Below are 20,385 nucleotides of genomic sequence, written 5' to 3' on the forward strand. Positions count from 1 at the left end.
CACTGCTTTGTTTTCAGAGATGAAGTCTTGATATCTATTTTAGTTTCGCTTCCTCTGAAGATGCATCTTAATTCAGAACTTTCAGTTTTCTTGTGAGACAGCACAGAAATAGTCATAAAGAAAGTGGTTTTAATCAGAAATCCCCAGACTTTACTCTAGTAAACCCTCAGGACATGATCCAAACCGAGAGTGGTGTTTAATACGAGAAGAGGAAAAGAAGGATCAGCGCATGATTTCTGACCTTTACGCCTGCAGATCTCACATGTTTGTGTACATTAGAGTTTTCCGCTTGTGTTGAGCAGGACAGAAACTGAACTTCTAAAGTCTGAAATCAGTGTTTCAGTTCAGGACATTTACTGTCCTAAATAACACCACAAAACATGAACTAAACATGAGCAACTCATCTGACTGACATTCAGCAATCACAGTGTAAACCCTGACCACACTAACATGTCAGAGAGGTACTGTTAATGGAAGATTAGCTAAACAGTGTCCTAAACAAATGTCTGGATGTGGGTCTGTTAGCCATCAGCAGTGCATTGTTCACCTGACCTTAAAACTCATCAGCCAACCAGAATCAAGCATTATTTAAGATTATTAATCCTAAATTATGACACAAAGCCAATCTGACAGCAAACTAAACAAACATGTGAGGCTAGATCTGAATGTTTGTAGTTCCAGAAATAACCCACATTAAAAAATACTAGAGTAATTTATAGTAAATACTGTTTCTGAACCTTACTATAGTGACGTACTCGAGTTAATCTGGCGCGGTGATTCGACAGTTGCTATAGTAACACAACGTATATGGCTATTAATGTGTTGTGGTGATTCTACAGTTACTATGGTAACACAACAAATATGGCAATAATCTGTTGTAGTGATTCTACAGTTACTATGGTAACACAACAACTATGGTAATCAGTCTGTTGTGGTGATTCTACAGTTGCTATGGTAACACGACAACTATAGTAATTAATCTGTTGTGGTGATTCTACAGTTGCTATGGCAACACAACAACTATGGTAATCAATTGTGATGATTCTACAGTTACTATGGTAACACAACAACTGGTATTTGACCTGTTGTGGTGATTCTACAGTTGCTATGGTAACACAACAACTATGGTATTTGATCTGGTGTGTTGATTCTACAGTTGCTATGGTAACACAACAACTATGGTATTTGATCTGGATGGTGATTCTACAGTTGCTATGGTAACACAACAACTATGGTATTTGATCTGGTGTGTTGATTCTACAGTTGCTATGGTAACACAACAACTATGGTATTTGATCTGTTGTGGTGATTCTACAGTTGCTATGGTAACACAACAACTATGGTATTTGATCTGGTGTGATGATTCTACAGTTACTATGGTAACACAACAACTATGGTATTTGATCTGTTGTGGTGATTCTACAGTTGCTATGGTAACACAACAACTATGGTATTTGATCTGGATGGTGATTCTACAGTTTCTATGGTAACACAACAACTATGGTATTTGATCTGTTGTGGTGATTTTACAGTTGCTATGGTAACACAACAACTATGGTATTTGATCGGTTGCGTTGATTCTACAGTTGCTATGGTAACACAACAACTATGGTATTTGATCGGTTGTGTTGATTCTACAGTTGCTATGGTAACACAACAACTATGGTATTTGATCTGTTGTGGTGATTCCACAGTTGCTATGGTAACCAACCAAGACTCGAACCATCAACCTTCTTGCTGTGAGGCGATCATGCTACCCACTGCGCCACCGTGACGCCCTACATCACAATTTACTGTAGTAAAAACTAAGGTATACAGTATCATTACAGCTGATCAGTTCACTAGAGTCAATACTACAGTAACAGTTCATTAACACAGAGATGTAAATATTATAATGTATATGGTATAATTCCCTTTACTATAGTATGTTTCAGAGTTGTCAGTTTGTGTAAGATGAATCAGATGTTGTGTAACCGGTCAAGTGTGTGTGTGTGTGTGTGTGTGTGCGCGTGCGTGCGTGCTGTGATTTGTAAGATCTGCGTCACTCTGAGCGTCCGGAAGCACTGGGATTCCCTGAGTTATTTCTAAGATTAATAAGCGTGCTGGAATGTGGAAGTGACTCACTGCTCTCACTAGAACATGCTCACCTCTGTTATTAATGAACACGTCATTTTCTGTAACACAGGTTAAATAATTGTCTGCTCATTATAATGTGATAGGCTGTGTCATGATGAGCTCAACTAATCGAGAGGGAATTCTGATCATCTGATGACGATTCATTTTCTTGTAATGCAGTGCGCAGTACAGAGGAATATAGGTCAATCAATCTATCATTTACTGGAAGATAATTAAATGTATTTCTACTCTTCCTTTTACATTTGAGTTCTTTTATATTTTTACACCAATTTCTGTTTAATGGAGAGATTTCTAATCATAATAGTGTTAATAACTCATCTCTAATAACTGATTTCTCTTCTCTTCATCATGATGACAGTAAATAATATTAGACTAGATATTCTTCAAGACACTAGTATTCAGCTTAAAGTGACATTTAAAGGCATAACTAGGGTAATTAGGGTAAAGTTAGGGTAATTAGGCAAGTCATTGTATAACAGTGGTTTATTCTGGAGACAATCCAACACTAATATTGCTGAAGGGGGCTAATAATATTGAGCTCGTTTTATTTCTAGCAGAAATTGGGGAGCTAAATTGTCAATAGTGTATGTGTGTGGATGAGTGTGTATGGGTGTTTCCCAGTGATGGGTTGCAGCTTCAAGGGCATCCGCTGCGTAAAATGTGCTGGATAAGTTGGCAGTTCATTCCACTGTGGCGACCCCAGATTAATAAAGGGACTAAGCCGAAAAGAAAATGAATGAATGAATACTACACAAAATATATATAAATAGAAATGTGAAAGACTGCTTAGGTCAGCACTATTACACACTTAAGAATTCAAAGAGTGAATTTAATGAATCAGTTACTTTATAATTGTTTTTTGTACTTGGCTAGTTACCCTAATTACCCTAGTGAAGCCTTTAAATGTCTCTTTAAGCTGTATAGAAGTGTCTTGAAGAATATCTAGTCTAATATTATTTACTGTCATCATGACAAAGAGAAAAGACATCAGTTATTAAAGGTGTTATGTTTATAATTAAACATTGCATTAAACAGCACTTGGGAAACATTTAAAAAAGAATACAAATTTTACAGGAGAATGAATAATATTGTCCTTAACTATAATAAATAAATAAATAATTACAATTTTGTAAAAAAATAAATAAATTAAAAATAAATAAATAAAAATCTTTTACATTTACAGCCTTACGGGGAAACAAAATGACATTAAGTTACTGTCAATTTTACAATATATTGTAATTATTATTTATTTCCAATACGCCTTAACATTTTCAAGCTTGTGGCAACCATCTGTCCTGCAGGAGGCGTCAGTGCTGCAGTCCACACACTCACCAACACACAATAATAATAATAATAATAATAATAATAATTGCTGTATTAATCTTAATATTCAGATCTGTAATAATCCAGAAGTAAAACAGTGTTTCTGTTGAACATGATGATTTTCCAGCACAGCCTGTTGATCTCTGGGAAACTCAATACAATAACACAACAATAACACCCCACAAACCAGTTTGGTTTAATCTGTCATGCTGCTCAAAAGAAAATAAAAATGTCATTATACAAGCTTATACATGTCTACATTAATGTTGTTTACACGCCTGTCTTGGCAACAGAAAAGGAGATTCATTCGTTCACTTAAATATTAATATTCAGCTATCCTGTAGTACAGTGTATTGTGCTGTATATATTAGAGTATTTACTCTTTGTTCATGTATGCTGTATTACACTGTAGTAATAACTATAGTACAAACTGTAATAAAGACTGTAGTGCACTTTTACTACAGTAAACTGTGATGTATTGTAGTATAATATACCCTATAGCTGTAGAAAACTACAGTACTGGCTCATTTGTTTAAATTACTAAAGTTGTCGTGCTACCGTAGCAACTGTAGAATCTCCACAACAGACCAACTAATGTGATTGTGTTACCATGGCAACTGTAGAATCACCACAACAGACCAACTAATGTGATTGTGTTACCATGGCAACTGTAGAATCACCACAACAGACCAACTAATGTGATTGTGTTACCGTGGCAACTGTAGAATCACCACAACAGACCAACTAATGTGATTGTGTTACCGTGGCAACTGTAGAATCACCACAACAGACCAACTACTTGTGATTGTGTTACCGTGGCAACTGTAGAATCACCACAACAGACCAACTACTTGTGATTGTGTTACCGTGGCAACTGTAGAATCACCACAACAGACCCACTAATGTGATTGTGTTGCCGTGGAAACGGTAGAATCACCACAGCAGATTGATTCGAGTACTTTGCTGTAGTGTGGTGTAAAAACTCTGCAGTGTTTACTGTAACTTACTGCAGTATTTTTTCCTGTGGTAATCCAGGTTTCTTCTTCTGCTTCTTCTTTCCTCTCGCTGTTGTCAGTGTTCAGGAAAACTTTAGACTTTTTCGGTCTTAACTTTTGGCTTTTCTGAAAAGTAGTTTTGAGGTTTTCTCTGAGTCAAATATACTGGAAGCAGAAGCGGCGTCAGTAATGTCCTGCTACAGTAACACAATGTTAAATGACCCAACTATAGGGTATATTATACTACAATACACCACAGTTTACTGTAGTAGTGTTTTAGGAAGAGCTCTAAAGCAGAAGTGTTTCACCCGATTGAACAGGTCACGAGTTGTGTTTCCATCTGATAATGCCAATTAATGTATGCACACACTGTGATATCTCATAAACATAAGTGAAAGTATCAGCATCTCCATCAGTGCTGCACAGAAGAGCATCACCTTCTCAGCTCCTGCTGCTCCTGCACAGATATCACTGGAAACATGGAGAGCTGCAGACCACCATTAATGACGCGAAGACCCTCACACACACACATTTATATCTGTAGGCCAACAATGACAACACAAAGACCCTCACACACACACATTTATATCTGTAGACCAACATTAATGACACAAAGACCCTCACACATACATTTATATCTGTAGGCCAACAATGACAACACAAAGACCCTCACACACACACATTTATATCTGCAGACCAACATTAATGACCTAAAGACCCTCACACACACATTTATATCTGTAGACCAACATTAATGACACAAAGACCCTCACACACACACATTTATATCTGTAGACCAACATTAATGACCTAAAGACCCTCACACACACACATTTATATCTGTAGACCAACATTAATGACCTAAAGCCCCGTACACACACATTTATATCTGTAGACCACCATTAATGACCTAAAGACCCTCACACACACACATTTATATCTGTAGACCAACATTAATGACCTAAAGCCCCGTACACACACATTTATATCTGTAGACCACCATTAATGACGCAAAGACCCTCACACACACACATTTATATCTGTAGACCACCATTAATGACGCAAAGACCCTCACACACACACATTTATATCTGTAGACCACCATTAATGACGCAAAGACCCTCACACACACACACACATTTATATCTGTAGACCACCATTAATGACGCAAAGACCCTCACACACACACATTTATATCTGCAGACCAACATTAATGACACAAAGACCCTCACACACACATTTATATCTGCAGACCAACATTAATGACACAAAGACCCTCACACACACACATTTATATCTGTAGACCACCATTAATGACGCAAAGACCCTCACACACACACATTTATATCTGTAGACCAACATTAATGACACAAAGACCCTCACACACACATTTATATCTGTAGACCAACATTAATGACGCAAAGACCCTCACACACACACATTTATATCTGTAGACCACCATTAATGACGCAAAGACCCTCACACACACACATTTATATCTGTAGACCAACATTAATGACGCAAAGACCCTCACACACACATTTATATCTGATCAAATCATCTGATCAGGAGAAACTTCAGGGCTGAAGCGCACATACTGATGTGTGTGTGTGTGTGTGTGTGTGTGTGTGTGTGTTCTAAGTTAATGTTCATCAAGTAGTATTAATGCGATCAGAAACCGCGTATAAATGTGTGGATGATGTAATCTGGGACGTCAGGAGTTTTCATGAATAAAGCTTAATATTGTTTCGGGCGGGGCCGCGCGCACGTGCGTGTGTGTGGATGTGTATATAATACGCGCTCGGAGCTCGTCCATGAAAAGGCGCGCAATGGTGAGTGACGCTATTCATTCATTCAGCGATGTTTCTGCTCTTCTTCTTCTCTCCTCCTCATCCTCTTTCTCTCCTCTAGTTGTTCTCCACAGTGTTGGCATTATGGGTTCTGTCGGCGGGAGACGCACAAACTTACCGGCGCACGGACCCGGAGACAGGCAGGACGCTGGAGTGTGCCCGGTGCCCCCCAGGGTCGCGCCTCCGCCAGCACTGCTCCAGCTCCCGCCAGACCAAGTGCTCCCCGTGCGGACCCGGGATGTACACCGAGTTCTGGAACTACATCCCGGACTGCCTGCTGTGCGACTCCTGCGCCGAGCACCAGCGCGTGCTGCAGCCGTGCAACGGTATCGCGAACACGGTGTGTGAGTGTGAGGAGGGCTTCTACTGGGAGCAGCACTTCTGCAGGAGACACAGTGTCTGCAGACCGGGACACGGCGTCAAAACCGCCGGTAACACACACACACACACACACACACTCAGAATATACAGTATGTACAGTAGGCTATTAACACCAGTCCGTTACGGCTATGAGAGTTCTCACCGGGATATAGAAACGTGTGTGTGTGTGTGAGTGTGTGTGTGTGTGAGGGAGGGAGACTTAATTATGGAGCACACACACTTCTCAGCGCAGAGGAATGTAAACAGGAGAGCTGATAATGATACTGCGCAGAGCTGACTGCAGGTGAGAGTATCTCCACTCTTAAAGGGACAGTTCACTCAAAATAAAAACTTCTCATTTATTCACACTGAAGTGGTCCTAAACCATACCTGTCAACATGGAGATGTGAAAATAAGGGATACACCACACCCAACACCCCCAAAAATCCCCAAATTAATAAATATGTTCATCTAGAGCTGTTTCATAGTAAATAAACAGTAATACGGTCAGTAATAAGTGTTTATATTATTATTATTTACAAAACAGTATACAATACAAAACCGCCAATAAATGAGCAGTTCAGCTTATTAAGATGAACAGCTAATATAAAGAAACAGAATCAAGTGATTAAATCTGATGAAGCTTCTCTTCTCTGTATAGTTTAGGCTCTGATTATAGAGCAGTAAATGAAGCTCTCATTTAGACTTTTAATTTGATCACATTAAATAACAGAGGCGTCACTTTACTAATGAACATGTCTAGACAGTCATCTTTACATGCTGTTATTGTTATTATTATATATATATATACACACTCAAAACCCAGACTTTTACTCCACTTCAAATGGCGTCTACAGAGTCCGTTTGGGCAACAGCATCTATCATGATAGAGTACATCTGACAGTCATGCAATAGGTCACGCACCGCAACATCGACTGACTGTTTTGAGGATTGTATAGGAGGGCCAACAGCGCCTGTAATGGAAAGGAAGGCAATCCTACTGTTTTTATATTTATTTCAAAGTACTCTACAGCAGTCCGCAGAGTAGATTAAAAGCTGCCGTTTGATTGGTCAATGTTTCACATGACCTAGCTAGCGTTATGGGTTTTCAATGGTAAATAGTACATTTTTTATCTCCCCCATAGTAAGAAAATCTGTGGTAAAGTTGCACAGCTCCACCTTGTGAATTTCTGTTATTCACTGAGCGCCATCTAGTGTGAGGGACTGATATTGCACTGTGGAAACACCTTCGGCATGAGTGCTGAAAATGCTGGTGATGCGTATGAATGATAAACAGCCGCTGTGCACAAGGCTTTACTCCACTTGTAGACTTTTACAAATTATATTTACAGATTATATTTTCTACTTCTTGGTCAGACCCTGATCTAGTTATTCAACACAAAGCACGCGTCTGTTAGTAACGAAGCAAACACTTCTGATTCCTGTCATGTGCACATACGTTACTTCAGTTAAGTCAAATGATATTTGTAACCACACACTGCTAGAGTTGTGCTTTAGTCGCCATCTAGTGGTCAGACGTGGAAATGCATTCACTTGTGCATTGTGGGATGGATTGTTTGGGACTTAAAATATGAAAGTGGTGGGATATTTCCAGTGAGCGGTACAGTTCATTACAGTGTGGTTCAGTTGGGCAACCATAACCATGTTCAGATTCTCCAGTAGTACACTAGATAGGTGTCACTAGAGAGAAAATGGAAAGTAGCGATCGACATCATCCTCACAGAAAGAATTAAGCCGTGACAGTGATGTGTGTAGTGTGTGTGTGTGTTTATTATGTCTGTGTATGGTTTTAAAAATACATGATGTGTGCTTCCTTTATCTTAATGTGTGAGCTGGATCAAAGCGTCTGCTGAATGAATAAATGTGTGTGTGCAGGGACGCCGCACAGAGACACAGTGTGTGAGGCCTGCGCGGAGGGTCATTTCTCAGACGTCTCTAAAGCTCATGCGAAGTGTGTGAAACACAGAGTCTGCCAGGGCGAAGAGCATCTGCTGCTGTCTGGAAACACACACTACAACAGCATCTGCACAACCTGCCAGGAGCTCAGTAACAACGGTACACACACACACACACACACCTGCCAGCGGCTCGGACTGACTCCCTCAGTGTTTGTTTTTCACTATCAGAGTCAGTGTTCACAGGTTTGCAGTCTCCTGGTAATATCTTGTGTAGTGTTGAGAGTTAAGACTCGATATGGAACCGTTTGAGGGAGAGTAGCTAATGAGCAGATACATTCTTTGGGTGAACGGACCCTTGAAAGCAGATGGAGCGAGTGTTATATGAGTGTTGTGTTTTTCAGCTACAGTTTGGACTGCTTTATTCGACCCGGCACTGTCAGCTCTGCAAGTTAAGCAGAAGATTGATATTCACCGTCTGGAGCAGATGGTGATCCGGCGTCTGAAGAAACCTCTGAAACAGCTCCACAAGAGGGCGGCGATGCGCAGAGCGGATTTTTCTGAGGGGCTGATCGACCGTTTCATGATGCTGGAGAACTCGTGTCTGTCTTGTCTGGCCCAAAGAATGACGCAGAACATCCGCAGAGTCCAGCAAAGCTGTAATACTGTGGGGAATAGATCAGGCATACTGCATCCCAATCCTGCAGTCCTCTGACTGCCATTATTAATATTAATGAGCAGAGCTGGGTAGATTACATTCATAGTTACTGAATAAAATTACATCACGCATTTTGTAGCCAGTAATATAATCTGTTACACAACGTCCTTTGGATTACATTTAGATTACTTTTGAGCTGTAATCAGTAACTGATTACAAATGACAGGAATTATTAGATTACATTACCATTAATGTGTAATCTTAAAGATTATATTGAAGATTACAAAGCTTGTTATTCACATTTGAATTCAGTTACTGATTACAGTTTAAAAGTAATCTAAAAGTAATCCAAAAGTAGACCAATTACATGACCATAATTTTGGATTACATTTAGATTACTTTTGAATTGTCGATTAAAAAAGAGATTTGTGGTCATTAATGTAATCTTATGATGGTAATGTAATCTGATTACTTTTGGATTAGGTTTAGATTACTTTTGAATTGTCGATTACAAATTACACTAAGAGATTTGTGGTCAGTAATGTAATCTTATGATTACAGTTATGGTAATGTAATCTGATTACTTTTGGATTAGGTTTAGATTACTTTTGGACTGTAATCAGTAACTGATTACAAATTACATGACTAAATGTGTAGTCGGTAATATAATCTCTTAGATTACACATTTACGTTAATGTAATTGCACTACTTTTGGATTACATTTAGATTACTTTTATGCTAACTTATCTGACATGACAGATGCTGAAGCAGGGTAATCTTATGCTGTTTGACTGATAGAAATAAAAGATATCCTCATTGTTTAAGAGCCTCGACAGCTTCTGTTTAAAGTGCATGGACAGTTCACAATACTCACACTTGTATACCTCACTGTTAGTGTTCGCTTACAGAAACACTGATCAAACCCAAACCTCAAACAAGTGCAGATGCAGACATGAAGAATCACAAAGGGGTGATATACGCTGCTGGTTTAACATGACATTTATATATGAATGTTAAAAAAGGAGAAAAGTTTTACATTCTTTAAATATGTAATGGTGTAATCAAGATTACAAACAATCCGTTAGTACCCAGCTCTGCAGTCTGTGTGTGTGTGATTGTGAGAGAGATCTCAGATTATCTGTGTCCAGGCTAGTCAATAAAGTGCACTGCATACAAGCTTTGTAAATATTACAGATTAATATATGTCATATTTTCAATGTATTTATTGAATATTTTTATACACATCTATCAAACTGCATTCCGCTCCATTAAACAATGAAAGAAGACAATATATTCCATCTCTAGTGTTTTTCTTTCATCGATCTACACTCAGATGCGCTGTACTTCAATGCCTTGGCTTATTAGATCAGAAATCATAAGAGTGCATGCATACAGTTCCCCTCAGATTCAGTTTAAACACAATATAATCAGGAGCCTGTGCATAAGCAGGACTTGAATTTACACCATACTACACTTAATAACAATGTATTTATTTAATAATATCAGTATTTTAGTGTCATGAGTTGCATTTTCTCATTCAGGCCATGAATGCATGTGAAAAGCACAACTATTCAACAACAAAATGGCATTTCGGGACCAGCTACACTACAATCCAACAGTGCAATAACATGACAGGAGTGCAAGATACTCAAAGTGTAATGAGACTGTAATAAAGCTCCTATATAGAAATCTTGAAGAAAGCTTTAAGACTGCATGTAAAGCATGATCCTCAACTATTATCAGAAGTGAAAAAGTGTCTCCATCATTAACACAAACTTAATATGCTACAGTTACCATTACTTTACTGAATTTAGCCAACAAGTTTGCTCATTTTAATTAAGTAAACCTTTCCGTTAGCAGATTTATTGAGTTCAGTTAACTAAAACTACATGAAAATAATTGTCAGCAACTGAACTTTTATCATCGAACTTAAGGTATTAAGAAAAACTAATGTTGAATAACAATGAGGGGTTATCTTATACGACTGACCTGAATGTGTGCATCAGTCTTCATTCTGTGCTGATTTCTCCACTGCTAAAACCATATTCTGCACCAGTACAACTCCTTCAGCCCTCCTCCTAACAGTGCAATTAATACAATGCATTTAATTTCAAGACTGTAATAATGCTTATATATATATTTATATATATTTAGCAATTTAACATTTCTTACATTAATTAAATGCTGCCTTGATGAACAGAATAATTGGGTTTAAATTATTAAATAAAATTAATTATAAAAAAAACTGACCCTAAACATAAACAGATAGATCTTTAAAACATTTATATTTAAAAACCTTTAGAAATATGAAGTATGATCCACAACTATAATCATGCAAGAGTTTAAAAGAGTGCCTCCATCATTAACACAAACTCAATACACTGTAGTTACGATTACTGTACTCAATTCAGGCAACATGTTTGCTCATTCAATTAATTTTGATTGCTTTTCCACTAGCAGATTTATTAGTTCAGTTATTGACTAAAGCTGCATGAGAATAATAGTCAGCAACTGATGTTAAGAATTGACTAAAGTTGAATAAATATGAGGGGTTTTCTTCTAGGACTGACCTGAATGTGTGCATCAGTCTTCATTCTCTGCTGTTTCTCCACTGCTAAATTCATATTCTGCACCAGTAAATTGAGCAATTCTCCAGACTGTGTTTAAGACTCCTTCAGCCCACCTCCTGCCCCTCCTTCAGCTGATTTCACCTCCTTCAGTCCACAATTCCCCATAATATAAACGAGCAACAGCACTATCATAACAGCAGTCCTCATGCATCCTTTAACACTCTAAATCCAGCACTTGTCTGAAACTGCACAGCGTTATCTGTGCTGAAGTGCCACCGGGCTCAGCTCTCGGACCGCTTCTCTTCTCCAGCTACACTTGTCTTATCTTTTCTCATTTATTATTGTTCATCCGTTCCTCTAATTCTGCCCTGAAGATTAAATGATTCTCACTTCTCATTATTTCTATGGTAATCAGTGGCCGTCACTTTAAACTCACCAAGACAGAAACTAGACTAGTCATTAAACAGACCTCCACATGTGTCGTCATTCATTCCTGTCTGCTTTTGATTAGTCTTAGACGTTTAGTAGATGTTTATATCCAGTCATGCACCACTCACTCACTCACACACCTGGCCTAGATCCCCATGATCAAACAGACACAGCTGAAGCTGTTCAGGATTACGCAGACTATACACATCTCAAACACACACACACACACACACACGTTGCTGAGTCTTGTTATACTGTAGTGAACATTACGACGTGGTTTCCTTGCCTTGCGTTGCTGTGTTTTTGACCCTCGCCTTGTTTGTTTGTTTGTGTTGTCTGCTGCCTGCCTGTTTTGACCATCCGCCTGTTTTATGACCACGACTCTGGATTGCCTGTTCACATCTGTTTGCCCCTGTGTTGACCACTGCTTGCCTGACCAATAAACCTGCGTGGATCCGCACTCCGTTACCTGCGTCACTTCTCATTACAGTTTAATCACTGAAATATTACAGAAAATAGATGTTTCATGCTAATATTCATTACCTGAGTAGAGTAAACACACAGAGATGAAAGTCAGACTACATTATTTAATGAGAAATGAGGCTGAAACTGATTCAGAAGGTGGAGATGGTCAAAAATAGGTTTATTGTGAGTCCTAAAGTTGTGAAGTTTATTTCTAAACTCATTATGAGGGGATCACATGCTTATGGTTGACTGGTCCTGCTTCAGCTAACACTAGATTTAATCAGAGGAATCCAATCTTCATCTTGACGAATCCCCCTCCACCACCACTCCTCGCCCTCTTCCCTAGATTAGTGCAGGATAGGGTGGCTCAGTGATCCCAGCTGGGTCAGTTGGTGTTTCTGTGTGGAGTTTGCATGTTCTCCCCGTGTTGGTGTGGGTTTCCTCCGGGTGCTCCGGTTTTCCCCACAGTCCAAACACATGCGCTATAGGGGGATTGATCAACTAAACTGGCACAGTATATGACTGGGAATTCACAGCATAAACACATGCTGGTATAGTTGGCGGTTCATTCCACCGTGGCAACCCCTGATAAACAAAGGAATACGCCGAACAAATGAATACAGGGGAGTTCTGGAGACCTACCTGAGCTCAGACTCCCCCTCTCCTGATGAATCGAGCTCAGGCCTCTCTCCCGGGACAGCATTATTATCAATCATCAGCTAAGTGTGAAGATGTTTTCTGGAAAAAATATTCCTAAATACACATGCAAACATTATTATTAGAGATAGCGTGATATAATAAGTGTTAATATTCAAAACTGATTTGGTAAAGTTTTGCTTTTGAAACATTATAGAAGGGGTGACGCAGTGGTGCAGTGGGTAGCGCTGTCGCCTCACAGCAAGAAGGTCACTGGTTTGAGCCTCGGCTGGGTCAGTTGGCATTTCTGTGTGGAGTCTGCATGTTCTCCCTGCGTTTCCTCTGGTTGCTCAGGTTTCCCCCACAAGTGTACATGTGGTACAGGTGAATTGGGTAGGCTAAATTATCTGTAGTGAGTGAGTGACTGTGGATGTTTCCCAGAAATGGGTGGCAACTGTGTAAAACATGTGCTGGAAAAGTTGAGGATTCATTCCGCTGTGGCGACCCCAGATTAATAAAGGGACTAAGCCAAAAAGAAAATGAATGATTGAACATAATAGAGGATTAGATTCTGTATATGTCCAGGCATGCTACAAAACTCAAGTTCTTGTCTGTCCATCAAAACTCTCTGACTGATCCAGAATCAGTCTTTAATGAGCTGAACAGAGCTCATGTTCATCAATTCACACTGACTGCCAAAGACAACCTCATCTATAAAGCTGAATTGATTACCTCCTTCATTCAGGCTGGCGTCAGCTGTCCTGTGAGTCTATAGCTCATTGTGGAGGACAGGTGTGTTTCAGACAGTTCACAGGCTCTCCGTCAGTCACTTCCCCACATGCACAGGCAGACTTTATTCCTCTTTCATGTTCTGTAAATGGACATGATTTGCATCTGTTGCTGATTAACATCCAGCTTTAGTGTTGATGGAAATTCTGTCGTGACGCGTGAAGATAATCACACAAGCGTCAGGTGTGTGTGTGTGTGTGTGTGTGTGTGTGTGTGTGTGTGTGTGTGTGTGACAGAGCGAGATGTTAAATTATACATTAAGTGGAAATACTGCATTAGTGGAAATTAAAACTGAAACAGACAAAGTCACGTCTCTGAACAGAACAGAAACCAACACTTCTGCTTTTCCATCAACTGGAAACACCAGTAGAAGTCCACTGAATATATTCTGAAAGGAGGATTACTGGAATACATTTAAAGGAAAACACTCCTGCAGTCATTGTGGTGTTTAATTCACTGTTTTATTTGAGCTAACACACAAAATAAGGACATAAAAATAGTGTTGCACGGGCAACGGTTCACTCTAATTAATCACATCAAAGAGAAACATTTACTTTAGCAGAGGACAAAATTATTATGCAGGTATTAATCGTCCTGTGAAATATTTCAAAAAGTGCTGTGGCATCACGGTGGTGCAGTGGTTAGCACGGTCACCTCACTGTAAGAAGGTCGCTGGTTTGAGTCTCGGCTGGGTCAGTTGGTGTTTCTATGTGGAGTTTGCATGTTCTCCCTGTGTTGGTGTGGGTTTCCTCCGGGTGCTCCGGTTTCCCCCACATGCGCTATAGGGGAATTGATCAACTAATATGGCCGTAGTGTATGAGTGTGCGTGTGTGTGAATGAGTGTGTATGGGTGTTTCCCAGTACTGGGTTGCAGCTGGAAGGGCATCCGCTGTGTAAAACATGTACTGGAATAGTTGACGGTTCATTCTGCTGTGGTGACCCCTGATTAATAAAGGGACTAAGCTGAAAAGCAAATGAATAAATGACCCAAGTGCTGTTTAATTGTTTATTATTCTAAATAGTGTAATGTAAAAATAAAATATATAAGCTTAAGGTGTAATTAACAGACTTAACGAGCATAACGTCAGCTTAATCAGGCATCAGTGGGGTTTTTTTTGTGGCCAGTTGAAAATAATAAATGTCTTATAGAGGCTAAAAATATTGGCCTTAATCTACTGTACATATGCTGTAAAGGAAATAAGGAAATTTTTTCCCCAGAGGTTGCTATTTGCATAACATATAATATTATTTAAATACAAAACTTTATTTTGGATGTGGTTAACTGTGATTACTCATTGCCAGGACTAAAAACAAATGAACATTGCATTGAATAATCTGCCAACTTTTACGAGAGTGTTCATTTAGAAAAGAACCCATTACACAAACTAAACTACTCCAGACACAGAGTCCAACAGCGCTGTTAGAGTCCAGCACTCCTCTAGATTGAGGACAGGAGACTCTTTCTGCAGTCTCCCTTCAGAGACACTAATATAATACAACTAAATCTAAATTCAAATGTCCAGCAGAATCAGAGCTCAACGAATGACCGTTTCTAATCCAGCCTTTAATAATGTTATATTAAACACACCGGACTCGAAGCAGAAGCTCCTCAACACTGCATTAACACACAGAGTCTTCCACAGGCTCTTCTGCAGTGAGATAACTGAGTGTTTATATTGTCAGACAATGATTCTGATCTGCAGACACTTTAAAAGGAAACTCCTTTAGATGCAAACGCAGTAGAATGTGTATCAAAAGGAAAGTAAAATAAGGTTTTGATTTGTATCTTATATTTTAGATATTATTTATATTTGATCTATTATTACTGCAGCTGATGTTCTTTTAATGTTATAAACTTTTTTACTTTTATTTAAGGTTTAATCTCATATTTTATTAACAATAATAATCACTCACATTTATACAGCGCTTTTATAGACACTCAAAGCACTTTACACATTGGGGGGGATTGGTCTCCTCATCCAGCATCAGTGTGCAGCATCCACCTGGATGACGTGACGGCAGCCATATTGCGCCAGACCGCACACCAGACACCAGAGAGAGTGATGAAGCCAATGATGATATGGGGATGGTTAGGAGGCCATGATGGACAGAGGCCAGTGGGCAGATTTGGTCAGGATGCTGGAGTTAAACCCCTACTCTTTTTTTCTGGGATTATTAATGAGCACAGAGAGTCAGGAGCTCGGGTTCACGTCTCATTCGAAAGACGGTGCTTCCTGAGCAGTATAGAGTCCCCGTCACTATACTGGGGCATTAGGACCCACACAGACCACAGGTTGCGCGCCCCCTGCTGGTCTCATTAACACCACATCCAGCAGCAACCCAGCTTTCCTACGTGGTCTCCCATCTACTGACCCCTGCTTAGCTTTAGTGGGTGATTTTAGATCTTATTTATATTTTATGTACAATATTATTTATTAAAGCTGATGTCTTTTAGTGTTATAAACCTTCTTTACTTTTTTAGATATCATATTTTAGATTTTATTGAAACATTATCTATTATTTATTGCAGTTGATGTATTTTTTTTGTTTTAAATCTTTTTTACTTATATTTTATATCTTATATTTTAGATTTTATTCATATTTTATGAATTATTTATTGCAGCTGATGTCTTTCTGTTGTTATAAAACTTTTGTACTTATATTTTAGGTCTTATATTTTACATTTGATCTCATTCTTTAGAGCCTTCTTTATTATTTTAGATATCATGTTTTAGATTTTATTGAAATATTATCTATTATTTATTGCATTATATATGTTTATTATTATAAACCTTTTTACTTATATTTTCTTATATTTAGGATTTTATTGAAATATTTGATGAATTTTTTGTTGCAGCTGATGTGTTTTTAGTGTTATAAACCTTTACTCATATTTTAGATAAATTTGATCTATTATGTATTTTTGTTGTAATAAACCTTAAAGTTTAGATCTCATATTTTAGATTTGATCTCGTTCTTTAGCTTGTATTTGTATTTTATGTACAGTAAAATTTATTGCAGCTGATGTCTTCTTGTTGTTATGAACCTTATATTTTAGGTCTTATATTTTAGATTTTATTGATATTTGATCTATTATTTATTGCAGCTGATGTCTTTCTATTGTTATAAAACTTTTTAACGTAGATTTTAGATCTTTTTATTTTATATTTTTTCTCATATTTACATCATATATTTGAGATTTTATTTATATTTGATCTAATATTTATTGCAGTTGATGTCTTTTAGTGTTATAAACATTCTTTATATTTTATATATCATATTTTAGATTTTATTGAAATATTATCTATTTATTGCAGTTGATGTATTTTTTTGTTTAAATGTTGTTTATTTATATTTTAGTTCTGATATTTTTGTTTTGGTCCTATTTTAGATGGTATTTATATTTTATGGCTTCTTTTATCTTTTTTATTGCAGCTTATCTTATTATCTTATTATAAACCTTATATTTTAGATCTTATATTTTATTTTTTAATATATATTTTAGTTTTATTTATATTTGATCTAATATTTATTCCAGTTGATGTCTTTTTAGTGTTATAAACCTTCTTTTACTTCTATTTTATATCTTATAATTCAGATTTTATTCATATTTCAGCTTTTATTTATTGCAGTTATTTTATAATAAACCTTTTTACCTATATTTTGAATCTTATATTCTAGATTTTATTGAAATATTTAATCTATTGTTTATAGCAGCTGATGTCTTTCTATTGTTATAAAACTTTTAAACTTTAGATCTTCCTATTTTAGATTTTCTCTCATATTTTAGATCTTATTTATATTTTATGAATTATTTATTGCAGCTGATGTCTTTCTATTGTTATAAACCTTCTGTAAATATATTGTAGATCTTATATGTTAGATTTATTCATATTTGATGAATTATTTATAGCAGCTGATGTCTTTCTATTGTTATAAACCTTCTTTTAATATATTGTAGATCTCCTATTTTAGATTTATTCATATTTGATGTATTGTATATTGCAGTTAGTGTCTTGATATTGTTCTAAACCTTTGATATTTCTCCAATGTGTGCACGTTTGATGTGTTTTTGTCGTGTCATTCGCAGACAGAAGCTGATGTGCTGTAAACTGAAGCCTGTGAGAAGGAAATGCTGCTGTTCTGGACTCATCTGTGGGTTTTCCCGAACGCTTCATCATTACTCTGACTGTGCTGTGGCTTGTACACTCATTTGGTTTGTAAATGTATTCTGCACCAGTGTTGTGTGTGTCTGCATCGGCCCAGACGTCAGCAGTTCTGGCTTTCTTTGTGTACCAGGCTATTATTGGAATCAAAGTATTATTTGCTGATCTCATGGAAAGATCATCATAAGAGTTCACACAAAGTTTACTGTTAACAAGGCTGATTTCTGCACATTTAAAGGAGACCTGTTCATCTTATTAAGTGTTTATATGCGGAGGTGAACTGCATTATGGGATGTTGATCTCTGCTCTGTCCACTTCTGATGATAAAAACTCAACTCTACAGTTTAACACAGAGACTTTTAGTGACATTTTAGTGGTTTAAAATAATATAATAAATAATATGTAGAGGAATAAGTGTGTAAATAACAGTAAATGTGCTGCAGTTTATACAAGGGTTCTGTAGTGTAATAAACAACACCAACACACACAATATAGCACTGCACACTAACACACATGATCAGGAAACACACTCACACAGTTTTCAAGGTTAAACGTTGCTGGAGGAAAGATCAAGATCCCATAGCAAATGCTCTTGGCCCAAATGTGGCCTTATTATAGCGCTGCTGGCGTGTTGCCCACACTGGCATGCATAATGTCAGCCGAATGTGGGCCAGGCATGGCAATGATGCATGATGGCAAACTACATTTGGGCCAGTTGTGGATGATCGGTGTGTGGCCCAGATCAGTGTAGCGATTGTTCACATTGTTTAGGTAACAGTAGGCTGGGTTATGGCTCAGTTTCTGGTTAAAGGCTGGTGTTGATATGGTTAACTTATAGCTGAGAATCAGTACCAATTTTAAACCTGTTTTGACCCAGTTCAGGGTGATAAATTAGCTGAGATTCGGGCCAGTTAGGGCCCATGTGTCTTTAATCCAGTTATGGGCCACTTCAGGACCATCATTCTTTGCAGTAATTGGGTCGAGTGACAAGTGATTGTGTGGCCCGGAGCTGGGCCAGAAAACATGTGCTATGTCTGATAATGACATTCAGAAGCAGAAATAAATGGGGGAAAATAAAACCATGAAGCACAAAATATAGAAAACTGCTCATTTACAGATATTTTGACAGTGTTTACAAAGTTTTTGTCCAAATATGTATACCAGAGATGCCCAAACTAGAGCTTGTAGGCTAAAGTTGGCACAGGATAACCTGCTGTATGATTTGGCCCACCATCCCATCTGAGAGTGATGAGCAGGGCTGGGGTCTGAGAGTGATGAGCAGGGCTGGGGTCTGAGAGTGATGAGCAGGGCTGAGGTCTGAGAGTGATGAGCAGGGCTGGGGTCTGAGAGTGATGAGCAGGGCTGAGGTCTGAGAGTGATGAGCAGGGCTGAGGTCTGAGAGTGATGAGCAGGGCTGGGGTCTGAGAGTGATGGGCAGGGCTGGGGTCTGAGAGTGATGAGCAGGGCTGGGGTCTGAGAGTGATGAGCAGGGCTGGGGTCTGAGAGTGATGGGCAGGGCTGGGGTCTGAGAGTGATGACCAGGGCTGGGGTCTGAGAGTGATGAGCAGGGCTGGGGTCTGAGAGTGATGAGCAGGGCTGGGGTCTGAGAGTGATGGGCAGGGCTGGGGTCTGAGAGTGATGACCAGGGCTGGGGTCTGAGAGTGATGAGCAGGGCTGAGGTCTGAGAGTGATGAGCAGGGCTGGGGTCTGAGAGTGATGAGCAGGGCTGGGGTCTGAGAGTGATGAGCAGGGCTGGGGTCTGAGAGTGATGAGCAGGGCTGGGGTCTGAGAGTGATGAGCAGGGCTGGGGTCTGAGAGTGATGAGCAGGGCTGGGGTCTGAGAGTGATGAGCAGGGCTGGGGTCTGAGAGTGATGGGCAGGGCTGGGGTCTGAGAGTGATGAGCAGGGCTGGGGTCTGAGAGTGATGAGCAGGGCTGGGGTCTGAGAGTGATGAGCAGGGCTGGGGTCTGAGAGTGATGAGCAGGGCTGAGGTCTGAGAGTGATGAGCAGGGCTGGGGTCTGAGAGTGATGAGCAGGGCTGGGGTCTGAGAGTGATGAGCAGGGCTGGGGTCTGAGAGTGATGAGCAGGGCT

At 38.9% G+C, this 20,385-nt stretch overlaps 1 protein-coding gene across 1 annotated transcript; it reads left to right on the top strand.

Annotated features, from left to right (window-relative positions):
• The first annotated feature begins 6,268 nt into the window (after positions 1–6,268).
• On the top strand, positions 6,269–10,527 carry LOC130247013 (tumor necrosis factor receptor superfamily member 11B-like). Its single transcript, XM_056480192.1, has 4 exons — positions 6,269–6,286; positions 6,366–6,735; positions 8,561–8,740; positions 8,985–10,527. The coding sequence occupies exons 1-4, from the start codon at positions 6,269–6,271 to the stop codon at positions 9,293–9,295; spliced, it is 879 nt and encodes a 292-aa protein (XP_056336167.1). The 3' UTR covers positions 9,296–10,527.
• The last annotated feature ends 9,858 nt before the right edge of the window (positions 10,528–20,385 follow it).

This window comes from Danio aesculapii, chromosome 19 (assembly GCF_903798145.1).
Source record: "Danio aesculapii chromosome 19, fDanAes4.1, whole genome shotgun sequence".
Classification (NCBI taxonomy): Eukaryota; Metazoa; Chordata; class Actinopteri; order Cypriniformes; family Danionidae; genus Danio; species Danio aesculapii.

Bases quoted from the DNA above. Each gene is read 5' to 3' on its own strand.
- LOC130247013 (XM_056480192.1), top strand. The intron at 6,736-8,560 runs GTAACACACACA...GTGTGTGTGCAG, and splicing joins ACACGGCGTCAAAACCGCCG to GGACGCCGCACAGAGACACA. The intron at 8,741-8,984 runs GTACACACACAC...TGTGTTTTTCAG, and splicing joins CCAGGAGCTCAGTAACAACG to CTACAGTTTGGACTGCTTTA.